Source organism: Merops nubicus, unplaced genomic scaffold (genome assembly GCF_000691845.1).
Source record: "Merops nubicus isolate BGI_N331 unplaced genomic scaffold, ASM69184v1 scaffold51525, whole genome shotgun sequence".
Classification (NCBI taxonomy): Eukaryota; Metazoa; Chordata; class Aves; order Coraciiformes; family Meropidae; genus Merops; species Merops nubicus.
In genome coordinates this window covers 24,890-38,049 of record NW_008608644.1, presented here as the reverse complement: position 1 = coordinate 38,049, position 13,160 = coordinate 24,890, and the positions used below count along the sequence as shown (strand labels likewise).

At 40.0% G+C, this 13,160-nt stretch overlaps 1 protein-coding gene across 1 annotated transcript; it reads left to right on the top strand.

Moving 5' to 3' along the window:
- Positions 1-620: 620 nt before the first annotated feature.
- On the top strand, positions 621-12,768 carry SMPDL3A (sphingomyelin phosphodiesterase, acid-like 3A; the record flags this gene model as incomplete). The annotated part of the gene is made up of 7 exons (XM_008940295.1): positions 621-834; positions 2,187-2,331; positions 6,195-6,291; positions 7,551-7,729; positions 8,890-9,070; positions 10,984-11,108; positions 12,276-12,768. Coding segments are annotated over 7 exons (1,253 nt in total), but the record flags the coding sequence as incomplete, so codon positions are not given.
- Between the last annotated feature and the right edge of the window lie 392 nt (positions 12,769-13,160).

Below are 13,160 nucleotides of genomic sequence, written 5' to 3'. Positions count from 1 at the left end.
AACGCTAAGTAGCAGTGGCTGAGAATGTGGCAGCCTGGAAAGTAGTGAGTAGGTAAGGTTGACACACCTCTATGGTGAGGAGCCCGGTCTCTTTGCTACTGCAGCTACTAGGAAGAAGAAAAGCTTTGAAATTTTTGCACATGTTCTCTTTCTTGCCTTTCTTTCTACCTTATGGTCTTTTATAGTAGCTTCCAGCCAGGGAAGGCCTGGAAAAATAACTAAAATGCCACTCCCTCTCTTTTCAGGTGAAGTGGAGAAGTCCTTGTATTGCCTTCTCTACTCTCCCATTTCCAGATGGTTATTACAGAAAAGGAGTTCTTTTCCAGTCCCTACCAACTTCGATTTTTTTTTTTTTTCCCCTGCTGAGTAGCTTAAACCTATGCTTCTGCTTCTGTTTTCAGTTTTTCTAAGCAGATTATGTGAAGGGCTCTTGTCAGGAAAACAGAACTCGCCCCCACTTACCAGACAGGCTAATCAACAATTTGTTCAATTTATTCTCGCCTTCAGAACTTGAAAGAGGAATAGCAGTAGACCAAGTGGAGCAAACTTGGTATTACCTGTATATAACCAGTTCAAATGCAAATGATGCATTTTCTTTAATCTTTGTTTTCTGAAAACAGGGCAGTTCTGGCATGTGTCTGACCTACATTTAGATCCGACTTACCACATTACTCCTGATCGCACCAAAGTTTGTTCTTCTTCCAAAGGAGCCAATGCCTCCAACCCAGGCCCTTTTGGAGACTTTTTGTGTGATTCTCCGTATCAACTTATTTTGTCAGCGTTTGAATTCATGAGAGATTCAAAACAGCAGGTTTTGTTCATGATTTGGACAGGGTAAGTGTTCAAGTCACTCTGCAGTTAAAGCTCTAAACAGCTGGATAACCGTATAGTGCAGTAATTCAAGAGGTTGCATTTGCACCAACAGATCTGAGTTTAGTATCTCACAAGTGCTACTTTTACATAGTCCCTTTAGTTGTCCAAAAGGCTAATAAGTGGAAGACTGAATGCCTGTAAGGCCTCAGGAACAGATTTTGACCTCTGCAGTCATTTCTGGGTACTGTTGGACTATTTGTTTGTCAGATGATTGTCTTAGTGTTAGTTAATAGAAGTGGTGTGGGGAGGGTGGGAAGTGGAAAAAGCAGAAAGGAAGGTCAGAGGAATAGCTGGAATCATTACAAGGGTATTGGATTTTGTAGGTCGTAAGGTCATTAAATCTAAAGTGCATCCCTTTTTAGAAGATACCTTTTAACTGTATTTTATCTGTTGTGTATGAGGTAACTAGTATCGAGCAATACTATGGCTTACGTATTTTTCCTTTAAAGCGTATAAAGTTACCACTCGGGTTTGATGCCTGTGTGAATTTTAAATCAGGGGCTAGCAGGGGAAGGATAGCAGTGTCATAAATACAGTCTCTCTCTTCATTACTATCACTCGTAGCTGCATGTGCTTCTAAAGAAGGTGGTTTCACAGTCCCTCACTGCAGTGTTTTGGATGTGTGCAGTCCTTCTTGAGTAAAACGTTTACCTTTTTACCATTAGAAAATGGGTGTAATAATACTCTTTTTCACACAGGTGTTACCTGTGAGGCTTTGTGTGCCTTAGCTGTGGGACTGGACAAAGACGCAGGAAAGGGAGTCATATGAGTAGCTTGATAGAACCATGTCCTGTTACTTTCTGGGTATTCATAAAAGACAGCATTAATCTACCCTTCTGCAATAGCCAGATTCTCCATTATACCACCACTTTTTTTTTTCTTTATGGTATACATCAGTGGATAATTTATCAAAGAGATTAGCATCTTCAAGTGTTTGTGAGAACTCATTTTTTTATCAGTGATGGGGTCCTTTTTGCTGGAAATGTCATGTGTTTTGTTGCTTAATTTTCCTGGAGGAAGATACATAACCCAAGCTGCACAGTAGCTCAAAATGATGGAGTTGAATTAATTTAAATTCTAAGAAATTTTAGTTACAATGAATGTGAATCATAGGATCAACATTAGTCTATTTGTTTGGGTTTTATTTAAAAAAAAAAAAAAGCTTTTGCAGAGAGCCTTTCAGGCAATTCTATGATTTTAATTGAAGAGTCTGTAGTAGTACTACATCTTAGAATGCAGATGTTTACAGAATTTTTTGCCTTTCTTTACGTTGCTAATCAATCTTTTCTTAATAAAACCTTTTCCTTTTTCAGAGATAGCCCTCCTCACGTTCCTGTAAAAGAACTCTCCACAAAGTTGGTCATTAGCATCATTGGCAATATGAGTTCTACAATTCGTCATTTCTTTCCAGATCTTCAGGTTTTCCCAGCCTTGGGCAATCATGACTACTGGCCACAGGTAAAACAAGTTAGAAATTTGTATGTATCACAATGAGTGTGTTCCTAACCCCACAGAGAGCAGGTGTGAAAAATAGTTAAATTCATGTAACTATCATTTTGGAAACAGTGTTCTATGATTGTCCAGTTAGCATTTAAAATTATAAACAGTCCAAATCAGGAACAGAAAATACATCTCTTTCTCTCTGCAAACACTGATACCAGGTAAAATCTGTACATTGTCTGAGGACATGCAAATTTACTGCTCATCATTCCTCATGGCTTAGAACCAGCAGGTATCACCACAGTTAATACACACTAATTTTTTCTTGTGTGTCATGCATATGTGTACAATAAGTTAATCTAACAGAAATTACATCCTTAGTGGATCTGAGAGGCTGTGGTATGATTTAAGACCTATTGGAAACCCTACAGGAAATCTGTCAGCTGGCATTGCTGGATTTATTATTTTTTTTTATCAGACTGCTGGCAGAATTTTTATAATGTTCCCATGTTTTTTCCACTATTATTAAATATGTCTTTTTTTCTTTCCTTATTGGACGCTTAGAAGTGCTCGCAGTGCTAGTTTCCTGGACACGAGTGCCATTGCAGCTGAGGACAGTGCGTTTTTACATTCAGTGTTCTGTGAATATTGTTCTTGGCATTGCTCAAAAGTAAACAGTTGCCTCACGTGTCCTTTAAAGCGTATTGCGCCTTGGTCTAGCAGCACACAGATCTGTGCAGCAAATTCTGTCACTGGATCTGAGAGGGTCAGAAGGGGTGTGGAGCAGGTCAACTAAAATATTTTATCTGAAATCACAGAATGTTAGGGAATGGACCTCTGGAGATATCAAATCCAGCCTACCTGCCAGACCAGGACCCATCTAGTCTAGGGCAGGTCACACAGGAACACATCCAGATGGGTCTTAAAAGTCTCCAAGGAAGGAGATTCCACAACCTCCCTGGGGAGCCTGTTCCAGTGCTCTTGAACCTCTACAGTAAAGAAGTTCTTCCTCATGTTGATGTCGAGTGTGCTCCAGTTTGTGTCCATTTCCCCTCATCCTGTCACAGGGTACAAGTGAAAACAGGTTGCCCCTTTCTTCCTGACACCCAGCCCTCATATATTTATACACATTAATTAGATCCCCCCTAAGTCTTCTCTTCTCCAGACTAAAAAGCCCTGGATCTCTCAGCCTCTCCTTATAAGGCAGGTGTTCCAGTCCCCAAATTGTCTTCGTAGCCCTCTGCTGGACTCTCAAGTAGATCTCTGTCCCTCTTGAAATGGGGAGCCCCAGAACTGGACACAATACTCCAGGTGAGGTCTCACCAGGGCAGAGTAGAGGGGGAGGAGGACCTCCCTTGTTCTGCTGGACACACTTTTCTTAATGCACCCCAGGATACCATTGGCCCTCCTGGCTACAAAGGCACACTGCTGTCCCATGGAGAACTTGTTGTCCACCAGGACTCCAAGGTCCCTCTCCACAGAGCTGCTCTCCAGCAGATCACCTCCTAACCTGTACTGGTGCATTTTATTCCTCCTGCCCAGGTGCAGGACTCTGCACTTATTCTTGTTGAACCTCATGAGGTTCCTCTTGGCCCAGCTCCCCAGTGTGTCCAAATCTCGCTGGATGACCGCACAGCCTTCAGGTGTCTCAGCCAAACCTCCCAGTTCTGTATCATCAGCAAAGCTGCTGAGCAGACACTCTACACCATCATCCAGGTTGTTACTGAAGCATAATGGGAGTTCAGCAACATCCCTTCACACCCCCAGAGAGTTTTATTCCTTCTTTCAGTGTTATTCCTTAGGCTTGCCAGGATGTATATTGGTGTAGTAGGTGACTGTCATTACCAGTATCATTGCTGGAGTTGGTGATTCCCAAAGCAGGGAGTAACAGAGGTGCTTAGAGAGGGGAGAGGGAAATACGAGAGGCAAAATAAGAGCTAAACATCTCTTGGAAATGTCAGTGCACAAATGAAAATGAGACTTCAGTCTCCTTGTGCTCTTATTCTGGTGGTACGGCTTCAGCTTCTCATGTCCGCTGACGGTGGGCCAGGCTGATTCACCAGAAATGACTGTTAAAGTATTTTGGTAAAAAACACCTTGATTGCAGCCTTACTCAGCGTTTTGTTTTCATTTTGTTTTGTTTTTTTAAAAAGTCTTAACAGAGAAGAGTTGCCATTCAGTAGTCTCCTTTGATACAGAAGAAAAAACCGTATACAGTGACCTTGTAGACAAAAAATATAGTGACTTTCCTAATAAATATGACTTCCATTTGCAAAATTAAATCTGAAGATAGAAAGAAGATGGTCAAGAGAGACAGATGGGCAGCAAATAGTATTTTGAAGCAGGCTGCTGGTTGGAATAACTTGTAATTCTCTCTGCACAAAGCTGCCCAGCAGCGTTTCTGTGATAATTTGCTTTGAGACAACAGTGCACAGCCCTGGCAGGCTTTCCTGTTACTGTCTGAAAAAAAAAACAAACATGGGATCAGAATTTCCCACTATGGGGTCATTTCAGGTTGTTGATGGCATTTCTGTTTTTCATATGGATATGCCTGGCAAATGTCCCATAGGCTGGAAGCAGTGTGGATCAAGCCACATGCTGCAGGCTGTTCCAGAGCAAGTGTGAAAGCTGCACACTCACCATGCACCAAAGAATTTTATTGCTCTCTATTGCGTTCTGACCTGTCTGTCTTAACAATTTAAGGGTCTTGGGTGATTTTTCTTGGCAGAGCCTGTTCAAAATACTACTCAGGTTAATCAAGCATTGGGGTACCTTCAGATTGGATATTGTCTTACTGGTTTCACATCCTTGCTTCTGCTTAACACAAGCTCCTGAAGTGCTGTCTAATCCACAAGTTTCCAGAGTGCTGACTTGCCTGGGTCCCAACCACCTTCAGTCCATAACGTGGCCTCTTATATGAGATCAGGTTTTGCTCTCTCTGTGGGTGACTCATAGCTCTGGCTGAACTGATACGGCTCAGAGCTTTCTTAATGACTGGTATCTGTGCACTGCCAGCAACAAATGTCTTAACAGACTTCTGATTGCACCACTCCTAGACAGAGACCTAGTGCCTAAGCCCCTAGTAAAGTTGGTTTAGTTTTGGAGATCTTAGAAAGGTCAGGTTTTATGTGTAAGAAAACATGCGCTGTCATACTGTTCCTATTTTTTGACCTCTTTTTTTTTCTTCTAGCACCAAGAGTCCAAGTAGGTATTTTAGGAAAGGCAAAGACAGGCTAGGATCTTCCTGTCAGGGTTAGATGAGAACATGGCTCTTACCAGGCTGCAGTGCTTGGGCATTGCTTGGCTCAGAATGAAGAGCACTACAGTCCTAATTAGAGCCTTTGGGAGAAAACAGACAAAACTTGTCTGTTAGGTTTTAAGTGCTTTGTGGCTAGAATACAGGATATCATGGAAAAACTAGTGAATTTCACCAGAATGTTTCTGAGAGCTGCAGTGGTGTTTTGGGGAGCTGCTATGAACTCCAATTTACTTGAAAAAGTCACCTTCTGTAAAAGAAGTTTATGTTCAAGGTTTTCCTTCAAGAGACCTCATATTTAGACTCTGAAACATCAGTTTATATATTTATTAATTTTGCAGATTGTATGGTTTTCCACTCTGCTGTGCTCCCAAGGCTTGAAATATTTCTGGTGTTAGTTTATCAATGCATGAACAAGGCTATAGAGCCAGTGCTGACCAAGTTCAGACATTTGTTCCTGATCAGTAGTGCTGGATGTGCAGAAGTTTTTTTTCTCCTTTCTTGAGTTACCCCACTGGATACACTTACATGTTGTGTGAGAGGGCAGGTCGGATAATTTAGTGTTTTTTTTATTTTGTCTCTGTGTCTCAATGCTAAGACTTGGGCAGGTTCTGCTCTCTCACAGGATCAGCTTCCTGTAACTACCAGTGAAGTTTACAATGCTGTAGCAGATTTCTGGAAACCTTGGCTAACTGATGAAGCAATCAATACCTTCAGAAAAGGTAAAATATGCCAGTAATGCAGTGTAAAGCTAGGGCTTAGAGAACTAATATTTCTATAGATTTGTCCCATTTGTTTAGCTAAGTCTCCTAGAATGAATCAGCACAATGGATTATCTGTAATGCTTCTCCTGGAAGAAGGTACTTGTCTTCAGGTTACATTTCTTCTCTTCTGATGCAATAATTATTGCTTCTTGTAACATGAGTAGTATTACTGGCTTTGTACTAATGCATGTGAAATACCTTGCTGCCTTCAAGACCTCATAATAAGACCTTAGATAAAGGTGATGATGCAGGAGAAGATTTAAATTTAGTTGTAAAAAAATTCATGCAATGCTGTTTTTGTTTTGATATTATATGCATTTCAGAGCATATTGAATAAGCACATACTTGTTCAAGTTTTGATAGCACATTGTCTTGGGGATTACACTCTTAATTGCATCATATTTGTGTCAAACTTGAATTAAACTGGGAGAATATTGATATCCTAATTACAATTTCTCTTTTTAGCAAAGGATTCAAAAGTTCAGCCTAATTTCCTATCCACTCAAACACTGGGGATTTAGAAGTTTAATTTGTGGTTTGGTGTCTTGAATGAGATGGAACTCTGGGTAAGAGTGGAAGTAGAAATACTAATAGGAAAAATGAAACTCAAAGGGGCAGACCTTAAGTTAGGGTATATTGTTCTAGCTCTGTTGCCATGGCTCCACTGAAGTCTTTGAACTCTGAAATTGCACCCATTGAAGAAGCTCTCTATGCCATGGAGAGTTTTAGAAGCTTGGATTGAAAAACATGACCTTTACTTTTCATCATACTCCACTCTGAGGTTAAGTGACTTTCAAAGTACAAGGCTGCTAAACTCAAACATTTCTTTCCTGGAGGAACTTAGAGGTTTGCAGTATTTAAAGAAATGTGAACTTTTTTCACAACTAATCTGTCTGTCAGTGTGGAAGAAACATTACAGGGCACTTCTTGTGTGACAGCTGAGTAACTGCATCTGAAAACTGTCAAATAAACACAAGGGCAATTACAGGCAAGAATTTATAAATTCAGTGTCGACTTCTACTAAAATGTTGCAAAAGCCAGGTTCTTAAGATAGTTTGTTGTGATAAGGTGATGTGTGGCTTCAATAAATGTGCCATATTGCGTTTTATCAGAAAGAGTGAGGCTGTGTATTCTGTAAGTGCTGTGCTTTCATTCTAAAGTTGATCTTTAAAGTCTTGCCTTTCATTTTTCAGATGATGTTGGTCTTATTTTCACAGGTGGCTTCTACACGCAGCTGTTTGAATCCAGTGATAGCTCCCAGTCACTCAGGATAATCAGTCTGAACACAAATTTGTATTACAGCCCCAACAGTGTGACTGTGAACATCACTGACCCAGCCAACCAATTTGCCTGGCTGGAGAGAATACTAGAAACCTCTTCACAAAAGAAGGAAAAGGTAGGGGCTGTGAGCAGAACCTGTCAGCATTAGTTGTTTCAACTTGGAAAAGAAAAAAAGAAGTAAGAAATAGAGACAATAAAAATAGAAACATGATTCTAGAAGAATATTAATGCTGCAAAAGTGAAATTTCATTTTAAAAAGAATTCTTCCTTGAATATGCATATTGTACTACAACAATTAATAAAACAGTTGAATGCAGTTTCTCAAATTATACAGAAAAATACCTTTTCTCTCTTACTATGTTTACTGTAGAAGCCAGGATGAGAATACTTTGACTTTTGTTTCTGACTCTTTTTGCTCATAGCATTTAATTGTAAAATGTGCATCCTTGGCCTGAGACAAAAGCTAGCATATTTCATTTACATTTTTATGTAATTACAAGTATCAAAAATAGAAATTAGAAAGGAGTTCATCGGCCAGAAAACTTAGCCAACCTGCAGCAATTGCTATTATTTGAGTGTTACAATAAATTATCTTATAATACTCGTGTTTGGAAGTGAGGCTATAAAATGCTGCCTTGTTTTCGATTGGTTGGTGTAGGGGTTGGATCATCATCTGACCAGAAAAAGTGTTTAACTGAAAACATGTTTACATTTCGCTACACTGGTGTAATTTTAAAAATACTGTATTAGAATAGGGAGAAAGGAGAGATTTCCCTTCCTCATAAAACCCTGCAGCCTATTAGTGTGTGCAGTTGAAACCAAGTCTTGACCTCACACAGTGGGGTTTTAACCAGTTCGTCTGTGTTTCTGTTGACTCTCTGACCATGCAAGCTCTGTAATATTCTAAATTAAAGTTTTATTACTATCCCCTTGAGATGCCAAATCGTAAGCCTTGCCCCAGTAACTTTTTATTTTTTTCTCATTTGAAATAATTGATTGAATTTTCCAATAAATCACACGGATTTATTGGAATAAATATTTTTTCCCAAAAATATACTGAATTCACCAAAAAAAATTAATCTATCTTTTCTCATTTAAATGTAAACATTTATTGTTTGTATTTTATATAACTAAACAGTTATGATTTATAGCTTTCGTAATGCCATTTCTGCAGTAGCATTGTTGTGCAATTGTGGTGAGCGTTTCTAAGTTACAACTAATAGTTTAAGTTTCAAATGAAGGTGTTCATTGTGCCTTCTGTATCTTATTCCTTAGGTGTATGTAATAGGACACGTTCCCATAGGATACTTGCCATATGCAAGGAACACTACAGCTATCAGGGAGTATTACAATGAGAGGCTGGTCAAGATTTTTCGCAAATACAGTAGTGTGATTGCGGGGCAGTTTTTTGGACATACACACAGAGATAGTATCATGATCCTCCTGGATGAAGAAGGTAATGATGCTTGTTGAATCCTTCATCTTTTTTTCCTTATTTAAAAGCAAATTAATACTTTCCTGCATGTTCTTGCTAATCAGTATCTGCTGTAAATAATGGAAAAAGGAAATTTGGCACTACTGCTATTTATCCATGAGAGTTCAAGCCTCACACCCAATTTTTTCCAAAGAGAACCTTGCAAAGCAGACTTTTTTTTTTTTTTTTAAATCAGAAGAGACTTTCCAAGCTTCTTGTGTTTTTTGGTTTTTTTTTTTTTTTAAATGAATGCTTATGCCTAGACAAGAATTTCTAGTCTTTCCTCTCCAGTCTCTCAGTGACATGGGCAAATTATACTAGCCAGTTGCTATTGTGTAATGTGTCAAAGGGAATGTTCTCAGGCCAACTAGACATGCTCTATGTTCTTGTGTTTCCTGCATCATTACTGTGCCTCTCTGCTGAGTTCCCTGCTGCTTCAAAGTTAATTAAGATAAGGGTAAGCAGGAGGCAGGGGAAAGAAAGTCTCTACCTGTTGCATCTCTTAGATCAGCTAATTTCTCTCCAGGAAAAGCACCCAGGTTTGAAATTTTTATTTATTGCTTTGAAATTCCTTCATTTAAGCATGGCCATGTGGAGCCCTCTAGCATCTCTTGACAGATCTCTAACAAGCAACTCGTTAAATAAATATTTCTGTTGGTACCACAGAACAGTGAGAGGTCCACTGTTTTGCTTTATGTAAAATACCCATATATTATTTGGCTCTTCATTTTATATGAACTCATAAAAGTAATGCCCAAAATGCTGACTGGAGTAACAGTACTCTAAATCTTATACCTTTTTACTTGGCATTATCATGGAATTAATCTCCAGCAAAACGGATTCCACTGAAGGAACTGACTTTTTATGTATTTTTCAAAATGGTATTCAAGGCAGTCTTATACTTAGATATTTTTGTATCTTGTCCCATTTGTGCATAAAATCAACTCTACTGCATATTTCACTGAGGACAGACTGATCTTGGTGCCTTGTCATTGCAGTTTGCATGTGCAAGTAACTGCTTCCAAATTATTTTAATAATTTTGCATCCTTTGCCAAAATTTACACAGTGAAATTGCATGTAGCTGAATGCAGGTTGTGTTTATTTGTACAGTTTCAGGCTGTCTTCATGCTATTTTCTTCTTGACAAAATTCCAGAGAATTCAAGATAAAGGTGGTACTGTAGCCAAAATCAGTGTACTGAGGTACAGAGTTCAGTTTTATCTTCTCCAGAAAAATCTGATTTTCAAGCTTTCACAGCTTCTGCCCCGATGTGGAGATTGACCTTGTGATTTCACTGCTGTGATGTTGTCAGAGTAATGAATAGTTTGGGCTTCTTTTTTTTGGCCCACAGAAAACCTCTCAATATACTTACCTTCATATTCTGTCTAATTAAAACCCTTGTGCGTCCTCATGTTTCGGCTGCTGTGAAGATCATCAGTGTTCACATACTAGGTGCTGGGCTAACCTAGATGAGGGAAGTCAGCCAGGGTCAGGTAGTGGTACCCTGTTGTTTCTAATAATGTCATAAAACAAAAAGGTACATAAAACAATAGATCAAATACAGCATGGAGACAGCAACCAGAAGTTTTGAATATTTCTTTAGTAGAAAAACATAAAATACAGGGACCTTACATATAGCAAGACCATTTTGCACTGGTCGTTGCATTGGTGGGAAGCCTTTAGTATAGATAGACTTAACTGGTACAGTGATTTTGGTCTACCCAGTGGAAGTACAGAAGGAGTTCATAGTGGTGTAGCTAATCCAAGTGGAAAAAAAAAGTTAAGGTATCTGAGCCAGTCACTGGTTCTTGCTGTGTTGGTTTTCTACAAAAACATTTATTTGAGAAAGAAATGGCTGAAAGGGAACTGTTTCCTCACCTTCCCCCTTTCTGCAGAAAAACCAGTAATTTCCTTGTTTGTGGCACCTGCTGTAACCCCAGTGAAGAATGTGTGGCAAATGGAGTCCAATAACCCTGGTGTCAGATTGTATCAGTATGATCTTCCTGATTATAGCTTGCTGGTAAGTAAAGATTTTTAGAGCATTATTTAGTGTTGTTAAACATGACAGCAAGATGCCATCCTGTGTGGTATTATGGCTGTTGGGGCGAGGCTGGTGCTTACTCTGACTTTTCTTCCTGGGCAAAGGAAAGGAGATCTGAAGGAGAACTTGGTGAGTCTTTCTGTGCCTGCAGGACTACCCAGTGCTTCCTGGTCTCTGTGGAATATTCTTATCGTGTAGAATCAAAGACAGTCTGAATTTTTCTGGGTAGAATCCTGAAACGATTTGCAGGGAGCTCTGCAAGGGTTAAAAAGGTTCACCTAAATCCTGGGCTACTTTACACACCGGATGCTTTGTGCTGGGGATAGCCTGAGCTTTGGGGATGCAGTCCATTAAATGCTTCTAAGGGGTGTAGAAGAGCAGACAAGGAAAGCACTTCTAAACCTGTGATGTCTTACAATTATTCATCTTCATGTGTAGATTTTATACTTTTTATAGGAAATTATAGACAAATTTACAGGGAAAAAACTAGAATGGTGTTATTGTGTAATCTCTTGTGATTTTTAAAGATAAAGCGAATCCTGTACAATTATTTTGTCTCTGAATGACTTGGATGTTCTTTCTCTAATTCAGGGTGGAACCTTGACCTCGCTGAGGTCAGTGACAATGCCTCCATCCTGCAGCTTCCCTGGGGCTGGGGCTTCTCCCCGGAGACCTGGCTAATGCAGACTGCTCCTTTCTTGTGCAGATTTCACTCCTACATCTCCATCTCTCCCTTTCCCTTAAATTTTCCCTGGGACGTTTTCTGTCCATTCTGCCTCTCAACAGTGCCCACAGAAAAGAAACTTCTGTTTCTCACCGTTTTGCCCTGTTCCTTGAGCAGACATGAGAATGGTGGAGTTCCGTTCACAGTTTGGACAGGAAGGACCTCTAACACTGCTGCCACTGCTGCCTCTTGTGGCTCCTTTCTTTTCCCCTCCCCATCCCCCCACCATTACTGCACGGCAAGTACCAGCTTTGGGTGTAAGCCCAGCTCTTGGGGTGGGACGTGACCTTCTATTCAGTTGTAAATAACGAGGAGTGACAGCTTCCTAATCAATATATCACTCTAGAGACTTAATGAAGCGGGGAAGAAAGCAATACAGCCATGCCTAGTTTGTCTGTCTTTTTTTTTTTTTTTAACTGTAGGATCTTTGGCAGTTTTACTTGGACCTCAGAGATGCCAACAAGAAAAATGAATCAAACTGGAAATTAGAATACATCCTGACTAAAGCTTATGGCATTGAAGACTTGAAGCCAGAAAGCCTGTATGAAATGGCCAAGCAGTTGTCTGTGCCACACAGCACACTGTTTGAGCAGTACTACAGTAACTTCATCGTGAGTTACAACAAAACCATTGTCTGTGAAGAGGGGTGCAAGATCTGCCACATATGTGCAATCCAGTATTTGGATTACTCCTCATACACAGATTGCATCAATCGGAAAGCAGCGTGGAGATGATGTCTGTGCAGTTGATGCTGATAGTGACTTTAGCCTGTGATTTAAAGAATCTGCTCATCCTGTCACCCAATCACTGACATGCTGACAGGGAGCCTGTGGGACTTCTCTGAATTACAGGGAGCACTCAGTCTCCCTAGATCTTTCTTCGTGTGAACATGTTTTTCTTCCACATCTAAATAAAAGTTTATTTGCTATGCAGTAGTAGCAAGATCCTTTGCTGTTGTTTCCAATATCCTGCACCTTCTGTAACAGGCATCCCAGTATGTGGGAATGGAAGTTACTCACCCAGTTCTTTGGAAAACCATGTCTCTTTTTCTCAGGGTGTGTAGATGTAGGCAATGCCATTTCAGTCATAGGATTTGTATGGGGCCAGGTTTCAACCATCTGCTGTCACAATTTGCAAACTGCAATCTGTGAAACCTGCATTTGCTGAGACTGGAGTGCAGTTATGTTGTTGATGTGATGCCAGTATTTGGTATCTCCCTGTGCCAAGTTTTCTTTTCCTTCTTAACCCCTTAAACACACCTTTGCCTAGGGGAGTGTTCCAATGGCAGCATAAAAGTCATTGTCTTG